Source organism: Mauremys reevesii, linkage group 17, assembly GCF_016161935.1.
Source record: "Mauremys reevesii isolate NIE-2019 linkage group 17, ASM1616193v1, whole genome shotgun sequence".
Classification (NCBI taxonomy): Eukaryota; Metazoa; Chordata; order Testudines; family Geoemydidae; genus Mauremys; species Mauremys reevesii.
In genome coordinates, this window is record NC_052639.1 from 2,317,889 (window position 1) to 2,331,706 (window position 13,818).

Here is a 13,818-nt window from a genome sequence, read left to right on the forward strand (position 1 = left end):
CCCACTTCACCAGTAGAACAAGTCCTCTAACGGACCTGGTGAAGGCCCGAGGTCCAGACATGGTGAAGTGGACCGATGCAGCAGAGGGGGCATTTATAGACCTTCAGCCGGCCCTCTGTAACGATCCCATACTCATAGCCCCGGACTGTAACAAGGAATTTATTTTACAAATAGATGTTTCCAAGGTGGGGTTGAGGGCGGTTCTGTCGCAAATGATTGGAGAAGAAGAACACCCAATCCTCTATCTAAGCAGAAAACTGCTCCCAAGAGAACAGAAGTATGCAGTAGTCGAGAGAATGCCTTGCTGTCAAATGGGCCATGGAGGCGCTGTGTTATTACCTCTTAGGCGGCAATGTACTCTTGTGACAGACTATGCACCCCTCCAGTGGATGCAGAGAAATAAGGAGACGAATGCAAGGGTCACCAGGTGGTTCTTATCCCTCCAACCATTCCAGTTCCACATACGGCACAGGGCTGGATGCCACCACAGCAACGCTGATGGTCTATCACGAGCACACTGCCTGGCGTCCCAAGTTGCCCAACTCTATGGTGTTGAGCAGAGGGAGGGATATGTGATGGGGCAAGGCCAGATGGCTACAGTAAAGTAGTGAGGAACAGGTATGTTAGCTCCAAGCTAAACAAATCCCTGGTACCCTGGTAAACAAATGGCAGTTGCTCCAGGTTAATCAAGACACCTGGGGCCAATTAAGATCCTTCTAGAAGGCAGTGGAGATAGCTACATTGATTGGGACACCTGAAGCCAATCAAGGGCTGGCTGGAACTAGTTAAAAGTTAGTCAGTGAGGCGCGTGTGTGAGGAGCTGGGAGCAAGAGGCGCAAGGAGCTGAGAGGACGTGCTGCTAGAGGACTGAGGAGTACAAGCGTTATCAGACACCAGGAGGAAGGTCCAAGTGGTGAGGATAAAGAAGGTGTTTGGAGGAGGCCATGGGAAGTAGCCCTGGGAGTTGTAGCTGTCATGCAGCTGTTACAGGAGGCACTATAGACAGCTGCAATCCACAGGGCCCTGGGCTGGAACCCAGAGTAGAGGGTGGGCCCGGGTTCCCTCCAAACCTCCCAACTCCTGATCAGACACAGGAGGAGTTGACCCGGACTGTGGGTTCCACCAGAAGAGAAGATCACTGAGGTGAGCAAATCCACCAATAAGCGCAGGATCCACTGTCATAGGTCTCACCCCCACTCTGAACTTTAGGATACAGATGTAGGGGCCTGCATGGACACTTCTAAGCTTAATTACCAGCTTAGATCTGGTCTTGCTGCCATCATCCAGAATTTCTGAGTACCTGGATCACTCCCTTTCCCCCCAAAACCTTCCCCTCCCTGGGTAGCCTAGAGACTCCTCCACCAATTCCTGGTGAGTCCAGATCCAATTCCCTTGGATCTCAAAAATAAGGAAGAATTACTCCTTCCCCCTCCCTTTTCCCCCCCACCAGTCCCTGGTGAGTCCAGATCCAATTCCCTTGGATCTCAAAAACAGGGGAAAAAATCAATCAGGTTCTTAAAAAGAAGGCTTTTAATTAAAGAAAAGAAAGGTAAAAGAAAGGGAAAAAAACCTCAGGGGGACAGCATATCAGCTAATCTTACAGACAATAGATTGAAAACACAGGATGTTCCCCTGTGCAAAAATCTTAATACACACAAGAATACCCAATTTGATAATTCCCTTAATGGCACCAAGACAAGTCACAAAAGAAAATAAACATAAACCTATTTATTCCTTTCTAAAACTTACTACTCTGATAAGAGGCTGGTTCCTTGATCTTTTCCACTCCGACTGAAACTGAAACTGTCTAAACAAAGGAAACTTCCCTCCTTCCTTTTGAAACATTTTGTTCCCCCATTGGTTCCTCTGGTCAGGTGTCAGCTAGACTAGGTGAACTTCTTAACCCTTTACAAGTAAAAGAGGCATTAACCCTTAACTATCTGTTTATGACATGCCCCCCAAATTTCAGACAGTGTTGAACCACACTGCCGGTGATTTCTTCCCAGAACTTTAGAATAAACAGATTAATAAAACACATGCACCTTTACATATACTACTAATTATGTAAAACGACAAGCTTTTTCACATTTCAAGGACAATTTTAACCAGTTAACTCTGGGAAACTTTCACAGGAGAGTGCATCAGCTACTTTGTTAGGAGCTCCTGAAATGTGTTGAATTTCAAAATCAAAATCTTGGAGAGCTAAACTCCATCGAAGAAGTTTTTTGTTGTTTCCCTTGGCAGTATGAAGCCACTTTAGCGCAGCATGGTTGGTTTGTAGCTGGAAATGCCGTCCCCAAACATATGGGCGTAGCTTTTCCAGGGCATACACAATGGCGTAGCATTCTTTTTCACTGATGGACCAGTGGCTTTCTCTCTTAGACAGTTTCTTGCTGAGAAACGCGACAGGATGGAATTCTTGATCCAGTCCTTCCTGCATTAAAACTGCTCCTACACCACGCTCAGATGCATCTGTGGTTACTAGGAAGGGTTTGTCAAAGTCTGGGGCCCTTAGCACAGGGTCAGACATGAGTGTCACCTTAAGCTGGTTAAAGGCCTTCTGACACTCATCAGTCCACTTAACTGCATTTGGCTGTGGTTTTTTGGTCAGGTTTGTTAGTGGGGCAGCGATTTGGCTGTAGTGTGGTACAAATTGCCTGTAATATCCGGCCAAGCCTAAGAACGATTGGACTTGTTTTTTTGACTTGGGGATAGGCCGCTTTTGGATAGCATCCAACTTGGCCTGTAGGGGGTTTATAGTTCCTTGACCCACTTGTTGTCCAAGGTAAGTCACTCTGTTTTGGCCTATTTGACATTTTTTAGCCTTAACAGTTAGTCCTGCCTGCCTGATGCGCTCGAAGACTTTTTCCAGGTGCTCCAGGTGTTCTGCCCATGAATCAGAAAAAATGGCCACATCATTGAGGTAGGCAACTGCAGATTCTCCCAGTCCCGCTAGGAGACCATCTACAAGTCTTTGGAAGGTGGCAGGTGCATTTGCAGTCGAAAGGGAGCACATTAAATTCATACACCCCTGCATGGATGACAAAGGCTGACCTTTCCTTGGCGAGTTCATCTACCGGCACTTGCCAGTACCCCTTGGTTAAGTCTAAGGTAGAGATGAATTGGGCATGTCCCAATTTCTCCAATAGCTCATCGGTGCATGGCATTGGATAGCTGTCGGGATGAGTTACAGCATTTAGCTTACGGTAGTCCACGCAAAAGCGTATTTCCCCATCTGGTTTGGGAACTAGAACCACTGGAGATGCCCATGCACTGTTAGAGGGGTGGATTATATCCATCTGTAGCATGTCCTGGATCTCCCATTTTATAGCAGTTTGGGCATGAAGTGACACCTGGTAGGGTGGGGTTCTAATTAGGTGAGTATTACCTGTGTCAATGGAGTGGTACACCCGTTCGGTCCGTCCTGGGGTGGTTGAGAACATTGGCGTGAAGCTAGTGCACAGCTCTTTTATCTGCTGTCGCTGCAGACATCCAAGGGTCGCACAGAGGTTCACCTCTCCTACACCACTGTCACTTTTTCCGTCGTAGTAGACACCTTCAGGCCACTCTGCGTCATCTGTTCCCTGGGCTGTAAACTGGGAAACCTTTAATTCTCTGGAATAAAAGGGCTTAAGAGAATTAACATGGTACACCTTAGGCTGTATGTTAGAGGTGGGGAATGCTATGAGATAGGTAACAGCTCTTAGGCGCTCCTGGACCGTGAATGGTCCTTCCCATGGACCTTCCATTTTATGGGCCTGGAGTGCCTTTAAGACCATGACTTGGTCTCCTACTTTGAAGGATCGTTCTCTGGAATGTTTATTATACCAGGCCTTTTGCTCTTCCTCAGCGTCCTTTAGGTTTTCTTTAGCAAAGGCTAAAGAGTGTCGGAGGGTGCTTTGTAGGTTGCTTACAAAGTCCAGAATGTTAGTTCCTGGAGAAGGCGTAAACCCCTCCCATTGCTGCTTCACCAACTGTAATGGCCCCTTAACCTCGTGGCCTTACACAAGTTCAAATGGCGAAAACCCTAAACTGGGATGTGGTACAGCTCTGTAGGCAAAAGGCAACTGCTTCAACACTAGATCCCAGTCATTGGAGTGTTCATTCACGAATTTACGTATCATGGCCCCCAAAGTTCCATTAAACCTCTCCACCAGGCCATTGGTTTGATGGTGGTAAGGGGTGGCAACCAAGTGATTCACCCCATGAGTTTCCCACAGGTTTTTCATGGTCCCAGACAGGAAATTAGTTCCTGAATCTGTAAGGATGTCTGAGGGCCAACCTACCCTGGCAAAAATGTCTGCTAAGGCCTGGCACACACTTTTAGCCCTGGTGTTGCTAAAGGGTACTGCTTCTGGCCATCAGGTGGCAAAATCCATGAAAGTCAGTATGTACTGCTTTCCTCTGGGGGTCTTTTTTGGAAGAGGACCCAGAATATCCACAGCTACTAGTTGAAAGGGAACTTCAATTATGGGGATGGCTGGAGAGGGGCTTTGACCTGCTCTTGGGGCTTTCCCACTCTTTGGCACATCTCACAAGACCGGACATAATTAGCAATGTCCTTGCCCATCCCCTCCCAGTGGAAGGACTTCCCCAACTGGTCCTTGGTTCCATTCACCCCAGAATGGCCACTGGGATGACCATGGGCTAAGCTCAAGAGCTTTACCTGGTACTTAGTTAGAACTACCAACGGTCTTTGAGGACGCCAGTCTTCCCGGTGTCCACCAAAGAGTTTTCTTGTATAAAAGTCCTTGTTCTACAACAAACCGGGATAGTTTAGAAGAGCTGAGAGGCAGTGGGGTGCTCCGTGCCGCCACCCAAGCTTTCTGAAGGCTGTCATCTGCTTCCTGCTCAGTCTGGAACTGTTCCCTTGATGCTGGAGACATCAGTTCCTCCTTGGCCTGTGGACTTGGGCTTGGTCCCTCTGGAAGCGATGTAGGTGATGGGGTTGTTTTCGTTGCTGGTGAACCGCTCTCTGCTGGTGCACTATGTGATATTTCAGGCTCTGGCTGAGCCTCTTGGGTAGGGTTGTCTGCTGCTTCTGCCAGTTCAGGCTAGCTGGTGCCCTCTGGCGTTGGAGTTGTAGATGGGTTTGCAAGCACTGGAGTTAGTGCTGGCAACGGTTCTGGTGCTGGTTGCTTTGCCAGTTCTGGTTCTGAGACTGGATTCACTATGACTATAGCATTCATGGGTAGAAGATATGGTTCCACCACCTTTGACTGGGTCTCTGGTAACACAGACGGGGCCCTGGTGGACGGCTCAGGAACAGGGATAGGTGTGGAAGCTTGCTTGGCCTGGCTGCGGGTGACCATTCCCACCCTCTTGGCCAGCTTCACATGGTTGGCCAAGTCTTCCCCCAGTAGCATGGGATGGGATAATTGTCATAGACTGCAAAAGTCCACATTCCTGACCAGCCCTTGTACTGGACAGGCAACTCAGCTGTAGGCAAGTTTAAAGATTTTGACACGAATGGGTGAATTGTCACTTGGGCCTCTGGGTTGATGAATTTGGGGTCCACTAAGGATTGGTGGATAGCCAACACTTGTGCCCCAGTGTCCCTCCACATGATAACCTTCTTCCCGTCCACTCTCAAGTTTTCCCTTCGCTCCGAGAGTATTTGAGAGGCATCTGTGCCTGGGGATCTTTGATGTGATTGTGGTGTAATGAACTGTAATTGGTTGGGGTCCTTGGAGCAGTGGGCCTTCATATGTCCCAGTTCATTACATTTAAAACATCGCCCAGCTGACTGGTCACTGGGCTGAGGTGGGTTGCTGGAGACTGGTGAGGTGGGACAATAAGGTGTCTGGGGCTTTCCTTGGGTTGTAGGAGGGGCCTTGGGTTGCCCCCGGTGATAGGGTTTAGTTTCAGTTTGCCCCCTCTGATATTTGTTCCAACTGCTAGTGGTTTTTTTCTTTTCTGCCACTTCCACCCTTTGGCTCCGATCTTCCCCCGCCTCAGTTACAGTTTTGGGCTTCCCATCTAGGATGTACCTCTCTATTTCCTCAGGAACACTCTCTAAGAACTGCTCCATTTGCATTAGGAAGGACAGAGCTTCTAGAGATTTAGACTTGCTCCTGATATCCAGGCATCCCAATTCTTTCCAATGTGGTAGGCGTGTCGGGTAAATGACACATCTGGTTTCCACCTTAGGGCTCTGAACTGCCAACGGGCATGCTCAGGTATTAGCCCCATTCTGATTCTGGCCTTGGTTTGAAAAAGTTTATAATCGTTCATGTGTTCCTTAGGCATTTCAGCCGCCACCTCTGCTAAGGGTCCACTGAGCTGTGGCCTCAGCTCTATCATGCACTGGTCTGTAGAGATGCTGTACTCAAGGCAGGCCCTTTCGAAATTTTCTAAGAAGGCCTCAGTATCATCACCTGCCTTGTAGGTGGGGAATTTTCTGGGATTGGAAGCAGTACCTGGAGAAGGGTTGTTAGGGTTGGCTGGTAAATCCTGCTTAGCCCTTCCTAACTCCAGGGCATGCTTCTGGGCCTCCCTCTGGAGCTCCATAGCCCTCTGGTGAGCAGCCTTATCTCTGGCCATCTGTCTGTCATGTTGCTTTTGGCTCTCCTCAGCCTGGAGTTTGGCTAATTCTAGCTCCTGTTGTATGGTTTTTTTTCTTTGCTTGACATGTTTCCCTGCTCTGCCTGAGCTATCTTTGTTTGCGAGGTAAAAAAAAAAAAATCACAGCTTTTAACTGGACTTCTCAGAATGAGAAAGAAACCAGAAAAACTGGTTTGTGACTTGTCTTTTGCAAACTGCTAATTACCCTCCAGCTAAGCCCAGCTGGAAATCCTTTCTAACAAAGCCTTGTTAGAAAAACCTTTATCTGTTTGCCTTCAGGGTATCTCTCCTTCACTGCTTCTCCAGCATCTCAAAGGAGGAAAATAAAATATGGCTAGGTTCCTTTAAAATTCCTCCGCTGCTCACCATGTCATAGGTCTCACCCCCACTCTGAACTTTAGGGTACAGATGTGGGGACCTGCATGGACACTTCTAAGCTTAATTACCAGCTTAGATCTGGTCTCGCTGCCACCATCCAGAATTTCTGAGTACCTGGATCACTCCCTTTCCCCCAAAAACCTTCCCCTCCCTGGGTAGCCTTGAGAGACTCCTCCACCAATTCCCTGGTGAGTCCAGATCCAATTCCCTTGGATCTAAAAAAACAGGGAAAAAATCAATCAGGTTCTTAAAAAGAAGGCTTTTAATTAAAGAAAAGAAAGATAAAAGAAAGAAAAAAAACTCAGGGGGACAGCATATCAGCTAATCTTACAGACAATAGATTGAAAACACAGGATGTTCCCCTGTGCAAAAATCTTAATACACACAAGAATACCCAATTTGATAATTCCCTTAATGGCACCAAGACAAGTCACAAAAGAAAATAAACATAAACCTATTTATTCCTTTCTAAAACGTACTACTCTGATAAGAGGCTGGTTCCTTGATCTTTTCCACTCTGGCTGAAACTGAAACTGACTAAACAAAGGAAACTTCCCTCCTTCCTTTTGAAACATCTTGTTCCCCCATTGGTTCTTCTGGTCAGGTGTCAGCTAGACTAGGTGAACTTCTTAACCCTTTAGAGGTAAAAGAGGCATTGACCTTTAACTATCTGTTTATGACACCCATCAAGGTAGAGGAGGAACTTTGTCACAATGTACTATCTATGCCATTACCTAAATCATTGATGAAGATATTGAACAGAACCGGACCCAGAACGGATCCCCGCGTGACCCCACTCATTATGCCCTTCCAGCATGACTGTGAACCACAATAACTGTTCTCTGGGAATGGTTTTCCAACCAGTTATGCACCCACCTTATAGTAGCTTCATCGAGGTTGCATTTCCCTAGTTTGTTTATGAGACGGTCATGTCAGGGGCAGCTCTAGGCACCAGCAAAGCAAGCACCTGCTTGTGGCAGCCCATTTGCAGGGGTGGCAGGGGAGCTGAGAACCAACATGGGGCTCTGGGAGTACTCAAGGCAGGCCCTTTCAAAATTTTCTAAGAAGGCCTCAGTATGGCCTCAGCCTCTGGGAGCTGCAGTTCCTTGGTTAGCTCCCTGCCTATAGAGCCAGCCCTGGAGCAGAGAAAGAACTACATTTCCCAGAATTCCCTTGGCCACTACCAACTGGAAAGGAAGGAGGGGGACCTCATGCGGCTGCGTGCTGTGAATGGTAGGGAGACCATATTTTAACATTCAAAAACAGGACACTCCAGGGGGAAGGAAGCCCCACCCTGCCACCATCCACTCCCTCCCACTGCCCCCACAGAAACCCCAACCCATCCAACTCCCCTGCTCCCTGTCCCTGATCACCCCTCCCAGGACCCCTGCCCCTAACTTCCCCCAGGACCCCACCTCCTATCTAAGCACCGCTGGTCCTTATCCCCTTATCCCCCAGGACACCTGCCCCCCAGGACCTCACCCCCTATCTAAGCCTCCCTTCTCCTTGTCCCCAACTGCCCCCTCCTGACACCACCCCCAACTTCCCCCCAGGACCCCACCCCCTACCTGTCCCCTGATAAACCCCTGGGACTCCCATGCCTATCCAACCGCTGCCTGTCCCTGACTGGCCCCCGATCCTCTGCCCCATCCAACCCCACTCCCTGTCCCTTGACTGCCCCCGGAACTGCCTACCCTTCTCCAATCCCCAACCCCCTTACCGTGCCATTCAGACCAGCGTGTCTGGCTCCACGCACCTCCAAACCTGCTGCTGCATATGCTGCTGTGCTCCCATGCGGAGCCACAGCCCCCGCCCCCAACACACACCCAGCACCAGCCTTCCAGATTTGAACACCTCGAAATTCAGGAGTGCTCAAGCTCAGTTTGGGCAGCTGTTACTTCATTTCTCCCAAATCAAATATACTGATCCCCTGTAACTTGCTCTATAAAAAGCAGGATAAAATTGAGCAAGAAATGCTTCCCAGGGGTTATTAGGACTGGAACAGCCATTGCCTTTTTTTTTTTAAAGGAAGACAGTGCTATTGCATTGGCAAATTCCCCATAGAAACAAAGAGTGGAACAAAAGAATAATAAAGGTACCTCAACTTTTCCTCATTTATGGAGGACAGTCTTATATATGCACCCAGATCTCCTCCAATCACACAAGCTGAACATTGTTCCACTTTACTGCAGCTCTGTAACCATATGGGAACCAATCCTGTCTGTGTTCTGTGCACATCCAAAATTCCTGCTGAATGACCCACCCTGGGAGCGAGTTACCAGTGACCCAGGGCTGCGGAGGAAGGAGAGTGCAGGTGGGGGGGGGGAGAGGAGAGCCCAGGGCTGGGGAGGTAGGAGGTGTGGGGGGGACACTGGTGGGGAAAGGGAGGAGCCCAGGGCTGGAGCGGCAGTGGGGTGGGAAGAGGAAGCCCAGCACTGGGGCGGCAGTGGGGTGTGGGTGGGTGGGTGAGAGCCCAGGGCTGGGGCAGCAGGGGATACGGGGGGGAGACCGTATCAAAAGCTTTACTAAAGTCAAGATACACCACATCTACCGCTTCCCCTCTATTCACAAGGCTTGTTACCCCGTCAAAGAAAGCTATTGGGTTGGTTTGACATGATTTGTTCTTGACAGACCCCTGCTGACTATTACTTTTCACCTTATTATCTTCTAGGTGTTTGCAAATGGATTGTTTAATTATTTGCCCCATTATCTGTCCGGGTACAGAAGTTAAGCTGACTGGTCTGTAGCTCCCCGGGTTGTCCTTATTTCCCTTTTTATAGATTGGCAAATCTCATGCCATTTTCCAGTCTTCTGGGCTCTCTCCCGTCTTCTGTGACTTTTCAAAGATAATTGCTAATGGCTCAGATACCCCCTCAGTCAGCTCCTTGAGTATTCTGGGATGCATCTCCTCAGGCCCTTGTGACTTGAAGACATCTAACTTGTCTAAGTAATTTTTAACTTGTTCTTTCCCTATTTTAGCCTCTGATCCTACCTCATTTTCACTGGCATTCGCTATGTTAGACGTCCAATCGCCACCGACCTCCTTGGTGAAAACAGCAACAAAGACGTCATTAAGCACCTCTGCCATTTCCACATTTTCTATTATTGTTCCCCCCCCCACAACTAGTGTGTGCTGCATCTAGGGCACCCACAGCCTGACCCCCCCTCCAGCCCTGCCACTGGCTGCTCCCAGGTCAGGTCACATCTGGGCAGGGGTCAGTGCCATATCCCCTCCCTGAAATCTCCCCAAATATCGAGACTTTACAGGTACAAACACATGTCAGTCATCAGCTGACTTAACCCTCAATACAGTGTGGGGCTCCCTCAACCCCCTTTGCATCTTTTCTAGTCAGGACCCCTAAGAACGTGGAGGCAGGTGTGGATAGTGCAGCAGGGACCCCAGTGAGCAATGCCCGGCCCGTGCCAGAACCCGGCACCCAGGAGGAACCAGCGCCACGTCTGTACTTCCCAGAGACGTGGCTGTGGGACCTGGTGCCTCTGGGGTGAGTGAGGAGCTGTCACAGACCGTCCCTGCAGAGCGGCCTCCAGGCCAGACCCTGGAAAGCAGCAGCTCCCAGAGGCGGTGCAGTGGTGGGGGAGGGCCGGCTGCCAGCGTGGGGCTGGTTCCTGCGCCCTGTTGCCAGCGGAGAGGGACCCAGCACAGCAACAGGGAATAACAAGCCCCCAGGGCCGTGGGATTCGTCTCTTTACAGATGTAATGAACCCCGCAGAGCGGGGGAGGGGTCTGGAAGCCCAGGCAGCACCTTGACCCTGCGTCTCACCAGCAGAGGGGGGTTCGCACCAGCCCCTCCCCTGCCATTCCCAGGATCCCATCAGGTCGGCAGGGGGGTTTATCATCCCGACCCCATTGCTCTTCATGGGGTTTTCATTCCCACGTGGTGCCCAGGAGCTCTGACGCTGAGAACATGGGAGGTTTGAACCCCGGGAGGGCATTGAGGTGGCACATGGGGGGGTAGGGCCAGGGGATCCCAAGCAGGGGGAATTGAGGCTGACCCCAGGAATAGCCCCTGACAGGGAAACGTGTCCGGCTGCGGAAGGGGGGATCCCCATCCCGTGGGACATTGAGCCCAGCCCGGAGAGCCCCGGGGCAGGGCAGGATCCTGCGCTAGCTGGTGTGGGGCGGAGGAGGGGAGGAGATGGGGGCACTGACAGCTCTTCCCCTCTCTGCTGTCTGGGATTGGCCTGTTTCTGGCCCCAGCCCAGCGGAGGGTCGGGCAGGGACGTCTCTGGTGGCCGTGCTCGTGGGCGCTTCCCAGGGGGCGGCCGCGTGTCTGACGCTCTATTTGTATCCGTCCCGGCCCAGCGAGGGCTCCAGGGCGTCCCAGTCTCGGTGCCCGACACCATCACGGAGTGGAAAGCTGGGATGTTCTGCACGGCGGAGGTGGGCTTTGGGCTCGCCACGGCCACCTTCATGGCCTTCAAACCCTTCTTTGTGGAGCTGGCCTTGCCGTACTCCGTGATCCGGGGAGAGGCCTTCGCCCTAAAGGCCACCGTCTTCAACTACCTGCGGCAGTGCATCAAGGTGAGTGCTACCCGGGGCTGGGCTGCGGGGGCTGCTGGGGCCAGTGACCTGGGGCTGGGGGGCTGGGCAGCGGTGCAGGCTGGCGAGTGGCACCGGCAGTCACTGGCTGTGACCCTGTGACCACTGGGGTCAGCACATCGCGGTGAGGGGGCCTGAGCCCCAGAGGGGTCACGTCTCGGCTGGAGCTGGCTCGTGTGGCGCGTCTCCCACAGCCCTAAGGGGGCTCTCGTGTTGGGCCCCACAGGTGCGGGTGGCGCTGGCAGAGTCTGCGCAGTTCCAGGTGCAGGCGGGCGGCGGCGCCTACACCAGCTGCCTCTGTGCAGACGAAGGAAAACCTTCCAGTGGGAGGTGACGGCGAGCAGCCTGGGTAAGGGGCGCTGGGGCTCTGTGCCGGAGGAGGGGCAGGGAAGGGGTGGGGGGCTCTGCACAGTGGGGGTGCAGAGAAGGGGTGCTGGAGCCTTCACACTAGGGAGGCAGGTAGGGGCCTTTGGAGGCTCTGCGTGTGGGACAGACGGGTAAGGGGCATTGGAGGCTCTGGGCTGGGAGTGAGAAGGAGGCGCAGGATGGGGTCACTCAGGGCTTGGTGCCAAGGGAAGGAGGGGAGGAAAGAGCTTCGGGGGGTGGGGGAGAGGACACTGCAGCAGTGAAACCCCTGACGACCTACTCACCATTTCCCACCATCACCACATCCCTCTGTCCTTCCCTTCCCCTCCAGCTTTCTCTCTTGTCTCCCCCCGTCAAGGCTGAATCCCCACTCTGGCACTCCGAGTGCAGAAGTGGGGCCCGCAAGGATTCTAAAAATTAATACTGGCCACTCCAGGCTTGTATTAAACTCCCAAGGTTACAGCTTTTCCCTGACCTTGGCTTGGTAAACGCTGCCACCACCCAAATGCAGAAACCCCCTTGGACCCAGGAAGCAGCACTTGGGAATTCCTCCCTGTGGGGCACCCTCAAGCCCTTTCAGCCCCTCCCCCCACTCCAGGGAAGAGCTGAGAAAAAAAACAAAGGAAATTAGCGGTTGCTACCAGCTAATCAAACATGTGCAAACCTCTTAGGACACCACAAATCCAATCCTGTTCTTAAAGGCAAATTTTATTAAAAACAAAAAGGAAGAAAATGCATCTGTAACATGTCCTTGATCTCCCTTTCTATTGCAGTTTTGGCTTGAGGAGCCATCAGGGAGGGTTGGGATCTAATTGGGCGAGCATCACCTTGTCAATGGAGTGGTGTGCCCTTTCTGTCCTTCCTGGGGTAGCTGAAAACATCAGTGCAAAGCTGGTGCATAGCTCCTGGATTTGCTGTCGCTGCTTATGCCCAAGGGTCATGGAAAGGCTCTTCTATGCAACCGTTGCTTTTCCCTTTATAGTAGATTCCTTCAGGCACTCAGCATCACCTCTCTCCTGGTCGGTAAACTGGTTCACCCCATGAGCTTCCCAAAGACGTTTCATGGTCCCCACCAGGAAGTCAGTTCCCAAATCCGTAAGGATGTCAGAGGGCCAACCTACCCTGGCAACAATGTCTGTCAATTACTGGCTCATGCCTTTAGCCCTGATGTTGCTTAGAGCTACTGCTTCTGGCCATTACAGCTTTCCCTCTGGGTGTCTTCATAGGGAAAGGACCCAGAATATCCACAGCTATTCGCTGAAAAGGAACCTCAATTATGGGGATGGCTGGAGGGGGCCTTGACCTGATCTTGGGGCTTTCTCACCCTCTGGCACACCTCACAAGACCAGACATAGGTAGAAACGCCCTTGCCCATCCCCTCTCTGTGGAAGGACTTCCCCAAACAGTCCTTGGTCCTGTTCACCCCAGCATGGCCACTAGGGTGATCAAGGTTTTCCCTATACTTAGTTGGAACTACCAACTGTCTCTGAGGATGCCAGTCCTCCTTTTGCCGACCAGGAAGGGTCTTCTTTTGTAAGAGTCCTCCTTCTATAACAAACCTGGACCTGTTAGAAGAGCTGAGAGGCGGTATGTCGCTCCGTGCCACTATCCAAGCTCCCTTAGAATCATAGAATATCAGGGGTGGAAGGGACCTCTGGAGGTCATCTAGTCCAACCCGCTGCTCAAAGCAGGACTAATCCCCAGACAGATTTTTGCCCCAGATCCCTAAGTGGCCCCCTAAAGGACTGAACTCACAACCCTGGGTTTAGCAAGCCAATGCTCAAACCACTGTATTATCCCTGCCCCTCTTGAGTCGCTCATCTGCTTCCTGCTCTGCCTGGAACTGCTCCCTTGAGGCGGAAGACATTAGTTCCTCGCTGGGTGGTGGGCTTGGGCTTGGTCCTACTGGAAGCGATGCAGGTGATGGGGTTGTTTCCACTGACTGTGAC

The 13,818-nt window shown here is 51.4% G+C and overlaps 1 protein-coding gene across 1 annotated transcript in view; it reads left to right on the forward strand.

Annotated features, from left to right (window-relative positions):
• LOC120384944 (alpha-2-macroglobulin-like protein 1) overlaps nucleotides 1-13,818 on the forward strand; it is a 58,996-nt gene that overhangs the window by 26,680 nt on the left and 18,498 nt on the right. Inside the window, exons 18-20 of the mRNA XM_039504047.1 lie at nucleotides 10,292-10,434; nucleotides 11,267-11,485; nucleotides 11,795-11,852. Coding sequence (XP_039359981.1) covers nucleotides 10,292-10,434; nucleotides 11,267-11,485; nucleotides 11,795-11,852 — 420 coding nt within the window. The remainder of the gene's footprint in view (nucleotides 1-10,291; nucleotides 10,435-11,266; nucleotides 11,486-11,794; nucleotides 11,853-13,818) is intronic.